The sequence below is a fragment of the Emydura macquarii genome, unplaced genomic scaffold, assembly GCF_026122565.2.
Source record: "Emydura macquarii macquarii isolate MOO-44397 ecotype Brisbane River unplaced genomic scaffold, CSIRO-AGI_Emac_v2 contig_1644, whole genome shotgun sequence".
Lineage (NCBI taxonomy): Eukaryota > Metazoa > Chordata > Testudines > Chelidae > Emydura > Emydura macquarii.
The window spans coordinates 24427946-24446251 of NW_027131781.1; the positions used below are offsets into that span (position 1 = coordinate 24427946).

General features: G+C 42.2%; 1 protein-coding gene across 4 annotated transcripts in view; it reads right to left on the reverse strand.

Moving 5' to 3' along the window:
* Window positions 1–18306, reverse strand: part of MYO1E (myosin IE) — a 131676-nt gene that overhangs the window by 3386 nt on the left and 109984 nt on the right. For 3 of the 4 annotated variants that reach the window (XM_067555957.1, XM_067555955.1, XM_067555958.1), the window contains 5 exons: window positions 16040–16186; window positions 15127–15284; window positions 13645–13737; window positions 9428–9632; window positions 4339–4374 (listed from right to left, as the gene is read on the reverse strand). In XM_067555957.1, the coding sequence (XP_067412058.1) occupies window positions 4339–4374; window positions 9428–9632; window positions 13645–13737; window positions 15127–15284; window positions 16040–16186 (639 nt within the window). The remainder of the gene's footprint in view (window positions 1–4338; window positions 4375–9427; window positions 9633–13644; window positions 13738–15126; window positions 15285–16039; window positions 16187–18306) is intronic. The other variant, XM_067555956.1, reaches the window with a different exon arrangement.

The window sequence follows — 18306 nt, forward strand, 5'->3', positions numbered from 1 at the left end:
GTTCAACTAAAATGAAACCTGATTTTGAACCTCCCCCCAAAACAACAAAAAGCAAACCACCGCTACTCCCAAAAAATGCCATATGTTGGTGAGGGCTTTGAAAAATCAAATCCACACTACTCTGGCTTATCCCTTGTCTGCTAGAAATAGTAATGGCATCTCTTCCTCAGGAATGTGTTATTTATGAAGAACAACCCTCCAAGAACCTATGCCAGTGATTAATGTCACTTGCTGTAAAGGAACAGTGGTATTTCAAATAAAGTTACTGAACAATACGAGGGCATTCGGGAAGAGATTCCTGTAGACTGAATCCTCTCTCTGCAGGCCTTTTTCTGGTACTAATTACTGTGAGATAAAGAGTTAAAATAGCACTTATTGGACAGTGTTTTTCCTTGTATGCAGTGTTGCTGTAGCCAGGATATTAGAGAGAGCTGGGATAGGTCATATTTTTTATTGGACCAACTTCTGTTGGTGAGCTACAAGTTTTCAAAGGGCTACTTCAGGTCTGGGCATATTCTGGTTTTTTTCCTTCAGCAAGAGGAGAGAATTCACAAGCTGTTCTCCCATGGATGAATGCTTGCACCTGCTCATCACATAATGAGAAGACATAACAGATGGATTGAATTTGTTAGTCGAGGATAAAAAAGAAAAAGCACTTAGGTGCTTTCATATCTGTGGTGTTTTTTCATATTACATTGGACACCTGTATGCAATAAAAGCCTTCTGGGAGCTAACACTTAAATAAAACTGCATCAGAAGGACTTTCATTTCCCCCCTGAACATTTGCTTTTACGTCTGAGACCAGATAGGAAAACAGGCACATTAACACTGGAAATGAATGGTAGTATTGTAGTTAGCCCTCTGTGTATGTTTAATGTATATAAATGTGTTCCTCTGTGGATGGATGGCTGGATACAGTACATCACCCAGTAATCAATACAGACGGAAGCAATGAGTTCCAGGTTGTAAAAGTCAAATGAACAGGTGAATTGATGAGAGCACCAGTTGGAGATTGTTAGCTAGACCAGTTGTGAGAGAAATCTGCAGAAGTTTCAGAAGAATTCCCCTTTGTGGAAAAGCAAAAAGTCAATTACAATGGCAGGTAACAAAGAGCTTTTTCTATATAGCTGTTGAACTGTGCAGGCATTGAATCAACCCTGAATGTGTTTGTGAGGTGCCATCAGGTTCTACAAGCCCCGCATCAGCTTCACAAAAATCAAGCTAGGTGGCAACCCCATGGAAAGTGATAGCCATGTGAGCACCTGGTGGTTGGCAGCACTCAGCTGTTACCTCTAGCTGTTCCCAAAGGTGTCAGGCTGTGCTAATGAGAGAGAGTATAGAGGACACTTCTGATTGGTAGAGGAGAGAATAAGAATTCAGGTCTTGATGGCAAGAGAGAACCATCTGGATCCAAATACCCCTGAGAGGCTGTCTTTCCATAGCTGTAAATGCCAAGTGAAGTATCATCTGATTTAAGCCTCCAGACAAACAGATGATTAGTCTGTAATTACTGGGTGCATAACAGGAGGGCCAAATAGCCTATTGCAATTTAAGAATTAAACTGCAACATAATGTTTCATACACAATGTATTGAACTCACACTATGAGAACAAGTCTCAACCAGAAAAATAAGCAGAAAAAGATGATATTAAGGCCTTAGTGCTTTGGATGCTTTTCCAAAGAGTGACTGTTTTGGTCAAAGGCAGCTTGTTTTCTAAGCCAGCTATGCTTTGCATTGATGGGTTTGAAAACTTTGGCCCCGAATTCAGGCAAATATTCCAGTTCAGCCCTCGATACCTAAGTACCTATTTGTGCATGCATTTCCCAGGGAGTTCATGCAATTTTCAAGCAAAGCAAGCGATTTGAGGCAGGCCCCACTTCTACAGGGAGCTAGCCCCACTGGAAGGAATGATTGGGAAGACAACACTTCAAGGAAAGCCCATGGAATTCCCCCCTTCTTTATCTCCCTCTCCTAAGTTTTCCTGTGGAAGGAGGCAAGCAGCCTAAGTAATCTTTCCAAATACAGGTCGGGCACCGTACACTTTTGGATGTAATTCTGCTTAGACACTTGTCTAGGGTGTTTGACTTAGTGAGCAGCTCTGTGAGCTGAGTTGTCATGACTGGAAGATTTTCCTTCACTTTACAAAGTTTGATATCGTAAGAGAAGCAAATCTGAGCCTTTTTTCACTTTTACAAAAACAATACTGATCTGATGGTAAGCCAAACCAATGAAAACATATATTGTATGATCGATTGAGCCATATTACTCCAGTTTTCATTAAAACAGTTTTTACATCAAAAAACAAGCTGTGAAAATATCAGCTGATAACACAGAGCTAAGGATGCCACAGCTTGGGAAAAGCTGGCCTGGAATCCAGCAGGTGGAGCTGCTTGTCATCATATAACAGTCTTCTCTAGCATAGGGAACACACACCAAGTCTGGATGGACTTTTCTAGTGACTGCAACATGGATTACAACCAGATAACGGCCTACTCATATGCTGCAGCTCAAGGGCTGTATACAGCAGTCTTTTGCTGTGCTTGTACTGGGGGAATTGCTCTCCATTCCCTCCATACCAGTAGAGCGTTCATGAAGAGCTGTATAATGGAAGGTGAGTTGCGTGGTGGTTCCTTTGCTATGAGAGTAGATTATACAATGGGATCTGGAAAGGTACACTGCTCAGTAAGTAGTGGAAAGTCACTGTGTAGGATTATGAGGTAGTTGTACTGGGGGTACATGTAAAATTTGCTCTCTTGCTGATTGCTTGGTTGGAATAGAGTGCTTTTTATAAAGGTTGAAACTAATCAAGTCTTTTCAGGTTGTATCGATGCTTTGGGGTGCTTTTCTCTCTCGGGAGCCTCTGCTTTCTATACACCATGGCATATTTCCTCTTGTTTTAAGCCCATCCAAACCCTTAAGGTTAAAAAGGTGTAAAATCAAATTACTGGTTATTGATACTCATGCACAACTGAAGATATTTTCTGCAGTTTCCTCAAGTGACACTTGAGATTGCTCCCCACGAGTTGGGCAAAATGCTGGACTCCAAACTCTATTCTAAATCTTATAAAAATAATATAGCGCTAACTAGTTTTATACTGTAATCTTTCTATTACATTTTACATGCTTGTCTGTGTTGGAGCAATACTGTTCTGTTGAGTCCACCGAAAATGTCTAGAAATCAAACAGTTCATCAGTTAGACTTCTGTTTTAGTTTCATACACTAAAACAACATTGCCAGACCTTGGTGTCTGTGGATGTCCTCCTGATTCCCCGGTTAGAACTACCAGATGGTTATTGCAGTGCTGTTTACTCTCCCATTTTGCCTTGTTGCAAATTGCAACAGGAGCGTTAATTAGCTCTAACTCCCTCTCTGCTCCCCACCCCAGAACAAAATAATTGCATTCCACGCTCTTTCAAAGACCACCACAGGCTTCCTACTTCTTGAAAACTGTCTACACACACCTCCAGAGCTCAGGCTGGTGAAGCCTCTACAATAGTTACTGGAATTCTTGACCCCGTCAAGGTCTGAGCACACTCTCTCCAACAATTCACTGCTTTTTCCAGGCATTTCCCCTCCTCCTTCATCCTTTGAAATTCCATATCAGCCTGCCTTTCACAAGAGACCAACGATAGACATATATGGCTGCTCCCTACAGGCAATTATTGCTGTGTCTGCTTGTAAGTCCACACAGTTTTCAGAGCAAACTAAAAAAAACATTTAATAAATTGGAGATGCTGGGTTTTTTATTAAAAAAAAATCTGCCCCAACCCTCATTGGAAAGAGAAGGGGGGTATTTCTGTGTTAGAAAAGGCAAATAATAAAAATAAAGCTTTGACATCAAATCTATACATCCTTGTAACATTGGGCAGTACAAATAAAGCAAATGGTCTTTTTCATTCCATGCTCCTGGCCTTAGGGCTTCACTCCCTGATGTGGTGAGACTGAATTCTTCATTCAGTTATCTCAAGACTAAACCCACAATACTACTTTTTAATGCACGTAAAGCACCATCAAATGGCTATATTCTGAGGGCTAGCCTGGGGTGTATCTGCCTGTTTACAAGTCAGCTTCGTTGAGATGAAAATGTCATTTACACAATTAGCCCCATGAGAACTACTATCAGGTTCACTCTAGGTTTTCTGTTAAATGGACACCTTTAATATTGATATCATGGTAGCGACTAAAGACCCCAGTCAAAGATGATCAAAGCTCTGTTGTGCTAGACAATAGAGAAACACATAGCAAAGTGATGGTTGAATATTATGATATATTGCACATGCATTTCATACATCTTAACTATTAACCAAATTTAAAATGTGTTTATTGTTTAACTCACATTATCCCATTTGATGCAGCCTGTCCAGGACAAGTACTACAAAGGAACAGATTTAACCAAGAATAAATTGACATGCAGTGGTAAGAATCCTTACACAAATTAACCAAGGAAAATGTAAGATGTTAGTGAACAAAGAATGCTGATGTTCTTACTATAAGTTTTGTAGTTTACTTCAGGAGTTGACAATGTCAGATTAAGGAGTAGTGTCTATCATTTGTTCGGTAGGTGTTGGTCATAAAACATCATGCAAATCAAAAGAAAGCTCAAAAGCTGTAGGAGAGAACTCAACAGAAAAGGGTTTTGTGGGGGGAGCAGCAGGGTTGGTAAGAACCCATTATACAGAAAAGGTGCAGAGAAAGGAAAATGTGTTGGACATTGGTGGAGCAGGAAGCTAGACTAGATGACCTCTTCTAATCTACAGGGACATATGAATATGTATTACATTTGTGTGTAGGTCCAGAAATCCCCTACTTGGCACTGCAGAACAACAAGTGCAGTGAGAATTCAACTGAATTTCTCTTGGCATAGAAAGTCCATTGGCTCTATGTACATTTATAGTTTTTGATGCATCGTGTAATATAACTACCTCTCTCTTATATATGGTGAGGGTTAATTACTTTGTAAACTGCCGGACAAGGAAAAGAGCTATTTATACAGAGTACCGTGTTAAGTATTATCATAGAGCAAATAGAACTGCATTGAACGGACAAAGTGGGGTGGCTAGCCATCACCTAAAGACCATCTTAAAGTGGAGGGACTAAAGCAGGTCACCTGAACATCCCCTAAAAACTTCCCTGTACTCGATGGCCTGGCTGCTTATGTATAAGGCTGAAGTGTACCAGATGGGTGACTGAGCTGCTCCACCACTACATGCATCAAATGAGTGGTGTTTGACGGATTCTAAAGATATGTCTACACAGCAGCTAAACACCCACGGCTAGACTGTGCTAGCCAAGTCAGGCTCTGGGGCTCTGACTGCAGGGCTGTTTAGACTTCTGGGCTCAGGCTGCAACCCAAGCTTTGGGAGCCTCCCCCCTTCCAGGGCCAGCTGTGGGTTTCTAGCTGCTCTGTAAACATACCCAAAGAGCCCACCCGGAGGAAGGAAGCAGAACCTTTGCCTGCCCTCTGAAGGCCAACTTGCAGTGGAGAGAGGAAGTGAGTTCCACACCCATCCCCTGAAGATGTCCCACACTGGAGGCAAAGATGGTGAGAGGTCCTGGAGAACAGAAAGGATCAGGCTAGCAGCTGGGCAAAAGCTCAATCCAATGCCTATTTTTCCCCAACCATCTCTAGTACAAACTAGACATTTGTCCAAATGATTCCCTGTCAGGCTGAGACCATGGATAACAAATTACAGCCCAGAGCAATGTTATGACTGAGTTTTAAGTGTCTAAAAAGAGAGTGGCAATGAAAATGCTGAAGTGACCTTAAATATAGCAGTGTGACTACACCAGAACAGCTGGGGTGGGAAGGCTGCCTTTAAAGCATGCACTTCAGATTCTCCTGGTTTGAGAAATTCACACCCTTCTTAATACCTGGTGTGGCAGCATCTTTGTTTTTACTTTAACCTCCTGTTCTACCTTCAGGGGATGCTTGGGATCCAGCTGCTGGGATCAGTCAGGGCTCAGGCTCTGCAGTGAGTCAGTCAGAGCAACTGTGCAGCACACAGCTAATTGCTGCCACCTGGCCACTTGCTGTGGCAGGCTGGGTTAAATGACTCACCTCACTTAAGAGGAAGAAAGGAATCTATTGCAAGGGGTGGGGAGAGAGAGACTGAGGAGGAGAGTCTGGGAAAAAGGGATGGGGGGTTTTGGGGTGAAGGGAATGCATTTTGATGACAATGGTCACTATTTGAGTGTAATCCACCCCATCTACTCTTCCTGTACTAAAACAAACTTAAACTAACATCGCGCCCCTCATTCCAAGGTATCCCAGAGTGAATTAGTGATTTACAGCTACATAAAATGTTTGAAAAGCTGCTTTCAATGGGAAAGACTGAACTCAAATTATATTAAACGATACTAACAGACTGGACTTCTTGTTCCCTAACCAAAGTGATAGTCATTGAAGTAACAGACAACTCCATTCCAAAACAGCAGCTGTCTTGCACCCTGTGCATTTATCCTCTAGAAGCTTCAAGCTACCCAACCTCTGCTGTGTGCCACGCAAAGTGATCATGTTGGGATTTCTGCAAAATCATGGGCTAGAGGATTCTGGATGCAATCATCCTAAACATGCTGTGTTCCTTTATAATAGCTTCCAGTGGAAACCTGAGCAAGCATTTGTTAAGAGTACAGCATGGAGGAGCATTGTAGATTCCTTGCAAGTGCTGTAATTCACAGAAGAAATATGCAAAGAGTATTTGTTACAGATACTGGTGAGCTAGAATAAACCATACTAAGTCATTGCTGAGAAAAAAAAATCACCAGAGTGCGAAGTGCAGCCTGCAGCCAAATGCATCCTGGAGCTGCCCCTCATTTTTCATACCAAGGTTGGATCCAATGAAACTAAGTCCCATAATGCGACACTCCATTTTGATCCATAATAATCTCCAGTATTATAATTTCTGAGCTGCACCTCTATATATTAAATAATAGGATGCCTACAAAAGACTCTATTTTGTGCAATTTGGGCTCCTGGAAAGTTATCAGCACAGCCCTACACTGAACAAAGTTTCTGTCCCCTCTCTCCCTCACCTGTTTTAAGGGAACACCATGTCACACACAGCATCAAAATCCACAAGGAGACTTCAGAATGACGGCATGTCAAAATGCACCCAGGCAATGTCATTTTATTCAGTGAAGTAACAACTCAAACTAACAGTGTGGGAGGAACCCCCACCAGACACTAGTGGGCAGTTGATGAATACTCAATATATATTCATTTTAATAGCCTGCAGTCCACAGAGGGGAACCTGTATCAACTGTCACCAAACACAATTATTAACATGTACTGACAGCAGATTTTTTATTTGCACAAGTCATAACTGCTTTGATATTTGAATGTATTCTGGGACATCTGGATCTCAGTCACCCCACAACTACCTCACTATAAGGAATAGGGAGCTGTGTGCATGGAGATATGCAAAGTGATTATTCAGGATCAGATTTGTTCTACAATGATTTAACAGGCCAGAGCCTTTGAATCTGACAATCAGCTGCCATTAAAATTCCCACTAAAGCAAAGCTCCACAAATGTGCAAAAAAGCAGAGTAGAAAGATCTCAGAGATGTTTAGTCATTGTAATGAAGAATTTAAGAATACTATGTTTAAATAGTTATTAAATTGTGATTTTAGTGCTTGGGAAAGATGCTAAATTGTTTTCCTGGAGACTGAAGTCTTCTGTTTAATCCACATAACAGTGACAACACGGACAGCAGTTGTGCAAGCTTTCCCTGCACTAGACCAATAACCTAGAAATGCCACCTTCCTAGGGTTAAGTGGGTAGTTCAGTCTTCATTGCCGATTTAGCCCGTGGTGTCTCTGCACTTCTTCTTTGCCCACTGTGTTGGTGATGGTACTCAAGGTTTTGGTGATGGGAACACCTATCCACTGGGAAATGCATGGACACCACAGGCCATTCGGCAATGAGTGTGGGCCCACAAGTTGATTGTAGTATAATCCATTTGCAATTATTTAGAATAGTTTATTCGTAACTGGAAAAAAAAATCTCTATTACTGATCTCAGCTGATAAACCTAAGCACAAATGTCAAGAAGAAATTTTTCCCTAGTGCATGCAGTGTTGTCATAGTAACAGATTATAGAAAGATTACTTTTTTTTAAAACAAGTGATGCTGAGATATTTCTCTTACTGTTGACACCAAAAAATGTAACCCAGACTCCCTGTTACTTCTCTTCGGTAATCTAATCATTTCCATCTCAAAAGTGAGCAAAGGTATTTTGGTACCATCTCATCTGTACAATGTATGGGTCACCTGTAATCTAGTAATTCCCTGGAGAATTAATCAGGAATGTGTATATCATCCATTTACATTTCTGAGTCAGTAACATGTTACTTTCCCTATGAAACTAACAACCCTAACTGCACATTTGACTTGAATATGATCATTATCTAACATATCTAGTTGTGTCCCTTGCTAGTTTATTGTCTGTTATAGTCAGTTTCAATCCTGCACTGAGATATGCTCCATGCAGGAGATAGGAGCAGGATGTCAGGAAGCTGGATATAATCTCCCCAATTCTCTGCTTTATGCAGCTCTAGTCCTGGTGCTCGAATTGAGGCTGTTCTAATCTATACCAACTGGCAAAGGTCACTAAGGGACTGTGTGCCAGCTAAGAATTGCTTGACAGCAGTGGTCTTCAAGCCATGCTCCCTGCCTATCCTGGCATGCCCCTTGTGAAGGGACCAACTGAGAGCAACCCCTGCTGGGGGAATTCTCAGCTGTCCAGATATGGCCTGTATTCAGATTCTTGACATTGCACCTCCTGAGTGCAAAGGAGACAAACGGGTAGAATTAATATGGCCCCTAATTTCACCAATAAAATAAACTTCTTGCCATTGAATTATCCCTCCTCTCTCCCCCCACCAAATAAATAAATACATAAATAATCCCATGTGGAGTAATCATGCCCCTAATGAAATAAGACTGCATTTGAGAGCGAATATTGTCTTGTGGTTGGAACCGGGGACTGGGAGTAAGATTTCCTGGGTTCTGACTGTTGCTGGGAGACAGAGGCAGAGTGAGTTAAGCTCACTGTTTGCCCATCCATAAAATGGGTATGAAAATACCTCTCACAGAGGGGATGTGAGGCTTAATTGAAGACTGTAAAATGCTTTGGGAGTCTGGAGTAGTAGGTATTGTGCGAGTACATGGTTTTAGCATTGGGAATGCTGGCACTGGTTCACATTCATTACATGGTGAATGGATAATGGGCCTGAGCCCACCATCATTCTGCATGCAGAAATCCTATGGAAGTCAGTGGGATTCCTGAGTGCAGCTTAATGCCATGATTTGGCCTGTGTGTGTATGCAACATAATTTAATCAGTGATGCATAATCTGAGTCCATGAACCTCTTTATAAAGATCAGGCCCTCTCTCTTTGAAAAAGTTTCCACATGAAAGCTTACCCAGCAGCCCCTTGGTCGGGCACCTTGAGGAAGTCCAGGCTTTCTGTTTGGTGTGAAATCGTGTCTGTACCCACTGAGAGTTGCTGTGGTAAAGGTGGACGCGCCATGGCTGTGTACAGGTTCTTCTGACTGGCTCGTTGATTTGCTGGAGCTTGGGGATGTGGCACAAATTGCGGGCTTTTTATCACTCCATTTTGATGATGACCTAAAAGTATAAGAAAGCATGAGCCCATGCAGTACAGCTGTGGGGATAATAGGCTTTCAAAAAGGTGATCTCTTTCCTGTGGGAGCAGCTTTGTCGGCAGTTCAACTTCAATTGTCACTTTGGACTCAATTTTCAAGGAATTTGAAAACAAAGAAAAATTGAGCTGAAACTTTACTCTGTATACAGGCCGAGGTTCCTGAAAACTCATCCCAGGGTCATGAACCTCGCTGAAGTTTGGGGTATGTCACAGTACTGTAAATGATCACTGGGTTTTGCACAGCTCTTGGTTTAACAAAACCATACTTTTTTTTTATCATGGCTGCTGTGTAACTGTAGCCCTTGTGTTTTAAAAGCTCTACATGGGGTTTTAGCCACATGGAGCTTGATCTAATGCCCAGTAAAGGCAATGGACTCCCACTGACTTCAATGGACTTTGGATCAGGCCCTCGATCTTCCTAAAGTTAAAGGAAGTCAGATGGCTAAAACCCTATACAACTCTCTGAACCTTATTACACCTTCTGAGGTTTTTATTGAACATAACGTTAATATAAATGTTTGCCTGTTTAACAGAAGAGCTAAAAGAATAGAAACGGTGTATTCAGAGGCTTTCTGGCTCTCTCATGGATCAACCAGTGGCTCCTATTTTGAATTTTGCATGTGATAGTACAGATAATGATAAATGTAATTTGACATTTACTCATAATCACAAGGGACATTTTAAAATTGTTTATTGCCTCCGTGTGTAACCTCTCACCATGTGTAGCCAGTCATTCACATTTAACATCATCCATTGCTGTTGCACTGTACAGCATGAGACAAAGTTAAAGGCAGTGCTTTGTCTTAAACATATTAGAGACTGGGCTGTCTTGCACAGTGCACTGCAGCAGATGTGCTGCCTTTACCTGTCCTTGAAACGTTGTGCAGCACTTCACACATCCTTCCAGAAACCCGGCTTCCAAAGCAGAATTTAAAACCAACACCCCCCTACCTCTGAACTCATTGCAGAATCGGCTTATGAGCTCAATCCTGCATTCCTTGCATGCCCAAAACTCCTACTAAATTCAATCAAAGCAGGACTGGGCACAATACACGCACCTCCCTGGGACCATCTCCACTCACCGCCAGGGGTTAAAAACAGCTGGACAACTAGCATACGGAAGAATCAGTGGGAAAATAGGAGTTCATTCATTCGTATTTCCTCATGACACTGGGTACTGGAAGTGCTTACAGCAAACCTAGGACATACTGTCCTTCCATTGACATTGCATGACCTTCAATTCCTGATAGTTTCCCTGATACTATGACAGCAGTTTAAGTCCCACCCTTTATTCAGGATCTGATGTTATAAAAAAATACACGTTAGCATCAAAATGTGTCATTCTTGACTATTAGATAAAATCTTATCTTTTAAAGTGAATGCATACACAGTAGTGTGTCTATCTGTAGTTCCATTATGATTTTAAAATGGTCATGAATACAGTGGAACATCTCTTATGTAGCCACTCAAGGGGCTGACAAACAGTTTGCTTTCCCCCACTGGGGGGAATAGAATTATCCTTGGTGGCTGGGATTTTTCATTGGAGCCTAAGGATTTAGGTCCCCAAACCACAGGATGCCTAATTTCCTTTGATAATCCCAGCCAGTCTGTTTGAAATACCCTGGGATGTTCTCTTAAAATAGTAGGTTGCCTCATAAGGGTGGTTTTTTGCACGGGTGTATTGATAAAGAACACACTGCATGAGCAGCAGTCAGCTTTCATATGTTAATTGGCTATTTAAAAATCTCTTTTTTTAAACAAAATACCCTCAGATGATCTAGTGCAGATCTGAAGGGATGATTTCCCTGTCAGAGGGCAGCTGGCCCTCTGAAGGGCTCAGGCCTCAGCCTGCCTCTGACAGGCTCCACAAGAGGGAATGAGGCAATTCAGGTTCACCTGGGACTAATTAACTCACTGAGTAACTAGGAAGCAGGTAGTTAGGCAGGGAAGCACCTGGGCATGATAAAAGGAAAGGTACTGGCAGGGGGAATTAGGAGAACAGGTTCTTAGAGTGTAGGAACAGCAATCTCCTACAAAGAAGGTTTCTGGGGGAATCTACTATGGGGATTTCACCAGCAAAGGAAACCCAGGGAGACTGTTCCTGGGTGGGAGAGTTTTCATCAGCAAGGGATTATGAATGCCAAGTCTCAGAGAAACCTGGCTTCCATGAAAGACTTCCGCAGGCGAGAGAAGAATTATAAGCAGTCCTGAAGAAGGGTCCTTGTGGTTTGGTCTCCATGGGAGGATCTTGACCCAAGAGAAGGAACTATTTCCCAGCTGCTACTACCAAGAGGCCCCCAGACTCCAGAAGAGAATTCTGGGTCAAGAAGGCCTTGGTGGTAAGGGGCTTAGACATAACTGGGGTTGATGGATTAAGGTTGACTCGGCCCGCTTCCCTCCAGGTACAGAGGTGGAGGTCTTGCCATGTGACATTATGCCTTTGGGGTTGAATAAACTAGATTCCTGCATGTTAGCAGTACTAGTAAGTAGTGGGGGGAGTTAATCCCTAGATGTATTTCAAGAGGGTCTCTGTTTTCACCTATAACCTTACTCTAATTTAATCTTATTTGTTATGAACTCACAGGATAGAACAATATTTCATTGACTTAACACTTCCCAAGATTTCTTTCCAAATGTTTTGTCAGCAAGGAGCACCCAATTATTCTTTCAGAAAAGACATACTATGCTAACAGTAAACTTTTTGTCTAAAGCTGACAGTTTACCCCTTTGGAATTTGGCCTTTTGTTGTTTAATTGGGTGATGTTCAAGATACAAGCTTCCGTGGACTTATGAGAAATCTCATTCAGGGAAACTGAGGCAAAGATGCACTGGTGGGACTGCACTGGGCTGCCAAGGGGTGTCCCATAGGCGAGGTCCCCTCCGACACCTGTATTTGCTATTGAACTGTGGATGCTCCAGAGCACAAAGGCCGCTACAACATCTCAACTCAATGTGGTTGTCCTTTGCATTCTTGATTCTTAAACACTGACGAGTGTTTGCAAGTATTTTAAAAAATAAACAAGCTGCTGCTGGGTTGACTCTTCATGTCTCATTTAACTCTGAACAAATATTTACCACGTAATTACAAACAGTCAGAAGTAGTGTTCTGTAAAAGAAATAGTGATCCAACCTTAACTACCCCAGTGCAAACATCCTACTGCTTAACTGCTGCAGACAGGCTCGGCACATTGGAAAACAATTTCATCCAGTCCTTATTGTAAGATTCACACACAACTCTGTCATGCCTGAGGCCAGTACTGTATGATTTTGCCTTTTATTATTTAATTTGGTAAACAGTGTCAGCTTTAGACATGTCTCTCTTAGCACTCTACTACTTTTCTAAAATAGTAAGTGGCTACTCCTTATTGAAAAAACATTTTGGAAAGAAATCTTGGAAAGTGTTAGGTCAATCTTGTGAGTTCATGCTCTAAGTTGTTATTTGTTAAAGGCAAAAGTGAAAACAGGAGACACCCTAATGACATCAATCTGGGGTTCAAGTCTGCATGCTATTTATTAGTAGAGCTATCCTGCAGGGATCTAGTTTATTCAACCCCAAAGGCAGAACATCACAGGGAGAGACCTCCTGTTCTGCATCTATGTTATGGATCAGCATCCATATGCATCAGCATATATGAAAGTTGTTGCATAACAGGATGGGAATGAAGCACAAATAAAGTTCTATTATGTGTGGTAGTGAGAGCACCGTGACATAGCTGAGTGTTTTGTAGCAAGAGGCATCTCTGACATGAGACGCCTCCAGCTGAACACTAGTCTCAGAGTAAGTGCCAGTAGCTTTGAAGGATTGGTTTGATATAATGCCTACCACACAGAGGAACCTACTTAAACATGCAAATTTCAGTTATGGTGATTTCAAAAATACTTTTAAGACTGAAAACCCCCACCCTGCAAAGCATTTGCATCACATAAGGAGACTGAGTCTGGAATGCTGCTTAGCAAAAGAGCAAGATAACTTACCTGGGGGAGGTGGAGCAGCCCTCAGGGGGTAATTGTGCCTTTGAGTCCTACTGGAATTCCCTGTGCTTTGTGTAATGTTCTGTCTCGTGGGGCCTAAAATAAACACACACAGCCCTGTCAGATTGTTATCCTCTGTGTAGCATTCAGTAAACAAGTCCTTACACTGAATGTCAGCTCCTCGTTTGTGATCAGAGGGAGGCATTTGAAACTCAGGGCCTGATTCTCAGGTCTTGGCCAAGTTGTGCTTAGCACAGCACACAAAAGGTTGAGGGGGAGCAAAGGTAACTTAATGCCATTTGAACAAACCCACCCAATCCTGGGGCCAGCTATTGTCCAGGTCAGCCCCCTAGTGCAACCTTAAAGCTGGTCCAAGTGCACCCAACTGCCAGTAGTCCCAAGGAACTGTTCCAGAAGCCAGGGATAGCTGGCAGAGTGGTGCTCCAAACACACCCTTTTGTCCAGTAATTTTCCTACAAGTCCACTATGCCAAGGGTTACTGCAGCTCTGTGCCAGCAGAAGATTCCCCCATGTCAGAATCCTTCACTAGCTGGCTTTATGGCTCCTTTGCGTCACTGGAGTGGTACAAACTGGCCACACTGAACAACTCACCTGTTTTTGAATTAAAGGGCTGTAGAGAAAAGTGTGTGTGTGTGTGTGTGTGTGTGTGTGTTAAGGGGCTGTGAGAGGTAGAGGGGTGTACTCCATAGCTGTAAAAGCAAAAGAACATATAGTTTGAAAATAACTCATGATGTAAACAAGACTTATGGTCCTGTTTGAGAGGCTGTAACATTTAAACAACAGGTTATTACAAGATCTGTTACATCTGTGGCTCTTCCTTACTCCAATGGTAGGACTCCAAAGGAGCGGGAGCAGTGCAAATGGGGCTTCCCCTGCTGTCCTCAGAACCCCTTTACACGAGCTGGGAAGGCTTCACAGCAGAGTGCTCTGTGGCAAAGTTAATGCAGTCTCAGGTAGTGTTACATTTGGAGCTGATTCCTTGCTGTTGTATTGCTACATGATTTGCTATTGGCACCTTTTCCTCATAGCCCAGCCTGACCCCTTCCTCACACATGGATCCCCAAACCACAGAAGGGCTCTCTGTGGATTTTGTAGAAAATGGTGCCCTTTGTGGATGGGACAATTCTACGCTAAATGAATGTCTGATCTGCTACTTGTACTCTGTCCCATGCTAAAAGACCAGATTTCTTATGTCTCAGGGCCATGAGTTTCAGAGGCTTTCACCAGCAGTCATTCTGTACTGCTGAAGTAACAGTAAATCCCACAAAGGCTACAAGGAGGGGGAAATCTGTTGTAGTTTTATATTCTGCAACACACTCTTCCTGTGAATGCCGCAGAGAAACAATGAAGAACATAACATAGGTGGTGGATAGGGAAGAGACCAAGAAATAAAGGTAAAATGAGGAGTCAAAATCAAGACTGTGATCTATTCAGAAGGACAGTCAAAGGGAAATCCATACGTACGGGAATTCTTTGGTAGTCCTGGTCCAATGCTGACCTGCAGCACCTTGTTACTTGGCTTGAGAATGGCTAAATCTCCTTGACCTTGCATAAATTGTACTTGACGAGAACCACCTGCACTCCAGGGTCCCCAATTCTCCTTCTTCAGCTTGACTTCAAGTCTAATGCAAGCACATACACACACACACACAAGGCCAAAAGGTACATCACTAACCCACAGAGAGCTTTAAAACTGGAAAAAATAAACAGGACCTCACTGATTGCTGTAGTTGAGAAACTGTATTCTGAGTATTTTAAAGTGAACCAAATATATTTTCATGCCTTTTTGTATACTCTAGTCTATGATATCATTAGCTGTTCTTGGGAACCTACACAAACAAGGTCTTTGTAGGGTGTGACGTACCAGCACAGCCACTCTGCAGCTGCTACTGCCCTTTCCTTCCCTAAGAGAAGAAGGTTTTGGGCTGTGAATCCATGTAGCTGTGCACTGACTGACCTGGCCTTCCTTGCAGTTGAGAGAGCTGACAGAGAACAGTTGTGCAGGATGCTGGTGGTGAAGAATTTCTCTCATGTGGCCTCTAAAACCTGATGCCCCATTCAGCAGAGCAAGGACAGTTCTGCTGCATTAAGGTCCCGCCGTGCACAGAGAATGAGAAGTGGGGAGTGGCCAGGATTTGACCATAAGGTATTACACAGGCTATGCAAGGAAGTCTCCTAGCTTTCTAAGCACATGGCTGTGCAGACATTTACAAGGCACACCTCTCCATGGTTCTGTAACATAGGATGAAGTATAACTATCAGAATCCAACAGTGCCAGTCACACTAACCTGTTTCTTGCACCTTAACTCAGACAGCACGAAGAGAAACAGCTGTTTAAATAATTTATTAAAAATACATTGGGAAAACCGTTACTCACGTATTGCTAAATTTCAGAGGTAGTTTTCTTTGTGTTTTCTCCTCATATCGCTTAGATAAAAGGCTTAAAAATTCCGTTTTGAAGACTGATTCAAGCAAACTATCATATTCCTGCTCATGTAGAATGAAAATGTCATCCTGCATTGTGCTGTAAAGAAATTAGACCGTGCGTCATTCAGGCTTGAATTCAAAGTGCAAAAATAACCCTGCATTTTAATAGAATTTGAAACCAATCATGGTGATTTTTTAAAAATGTAATGAAGAATTAATAGCTGAGTTCTGCTTTTAGATAATGGTTCTTTGTTTCAGCAGCTGATAATGAAACCGTCAAAACAATCTTCCTGTGTGATATCTGAATACAGATTAGTCATTTTAAGTTAATTATTGCTATTATAAAATGGGAACATGTGCTTCAATTAAAAGCTCATATCCTTAACAACAGCAAAGCTAATCATTAAGACTGGATTTGTAAGATGTTGTGTAGAAAAACTGAAAAAAAAACACTTCTTAAAATGAGACTGAAACGCAAACAGATAAAAGCAAAGCAAACACATTCTGAACAAAAGCTCCCAGTGCTTCATCACCTTTAACCTGGACTCACTGAACTTTGACAGTGCAGCAAACGTTAGACCTTGCATAAAATACTTAGCGGGTGTAAGTCAGCATCACTCCACTGACTTTAATGGAGCGAATCCAGTTTACACCAACTGAGGATCATACAAACTCTGCAGGCAGAGTCCTGTGAGCACATGGAGCTCTGCTAAGGGACTGGGGCATGTCTGATTCTGCACACTTCTGGAGTCCCCATGATAGAAAATTCTCTCTTGGGATTTCAAGTCACCAAGCCAGGTCTACCTTTGCTTCAGCCTTAATGTTTGAATAGTTCATGTGTATATAAAATTCTCTTTTCTCTCATAGAGGTAATTTGGGCCAGGACAGTAAGCATGGTACAGCGAGCCAGGACCTCCTGAGCTGTCATTTAGTCATTGTGTCTGCTCCTCTGTGCCTCAGTTTCCTCTCGGTAAAAGGGGGCACTAATGTTTGCTTCATAGGGCTGTGTGCGGACCGAGGCCCAGATCCTCAAAGGAATTTAGGTGCCTAATTCCCACTGAGTTCAATGGGAGTTAGGTTTCTAAATACTTCTGAGGATCTGGGCCCCCATTGGAACAGCACTTTGAAGAAGTAAAGTGTTAAGCATGGCTATTATATTACTGACTTCAATGGTGCTATGCCAGTTTACACCAGCTCACAAACTGACCCCCTCTCTCTTTTTCCCCTTTTTTGTGAAGAAACGGGCTTGATCAGATACCGCAATAATGATTCATTTAAAAAAATGTAAACCCTAAGAGGTTGGCAGCCCTTTTTGCAGGGGTGCTTTCTGCAAAGTGACTGAAGCCACAGCTTCTTTGATATTTCACCAGTCTTTGGTCTTCTTGTCAGAATGTTCTCTTGTGGCTTTTCTAGCAGGTGGTGGGTTTAGTACTGATGTGCTAATTTTCCCGTCCTATAGCTAGGAACTGATGCATTTTAAAGAGAGGCTGTGGGAGGATTCCAGAACACTTTTTTGAAGGGATGAAGGTGACTCTCTCACCTGCTCATACTTTTTCACGAACAAGAGGTCACAATAAGTAACAAAGCAAAGACACAGACATAATGGTTACATACCTGAGACACATGACTGAGGAAGTAGTGTCTGTGTGATTTGTAACAATGTTCTCCACAAACACCCCCAAACAGTTGCAGTTAAAAGCTCCACTTTAGAGGCATGTGAGTGCAAAATCATTAGAGGAGGCTTATATCTTTATCAAAAGGCTCCCTCTGCTTCCCCTTTGTATTATCCTGGCCACAGGCATACAGCCATGAAACAAGAACTTGCACATTTATTTGTTCTCTTACTCAGATTCAGACTTATCTTTGGATCTGTCTACTGTCTTACTCATGTGTTTGGGCTGCAATTTCTTACAGATGTTAGAAGCAGCACACAATTTTTAAAGGCACCCATACCAGTCTGTGGCTTTGCATACTGGCCTCCCTTTCATCTTCTGTTCTGACTGCTAACAACATTAGAAAATATTGGGTTACTACTTTATCTCTTCTCAGCATGTTAGATGTCACATACTAAGCAAAAGAGAAAGTTGTAGTCTGCATTTCTCTTTGAAAAGAAATGAATTTGTATTTCAGCATTTTATACCCTGTTCAATTTAAAGTTAGCATTTATTTAAAAGGCTCCTTTCTAGACTGCAGTTTATTAGAAGTAGCTACTACAGA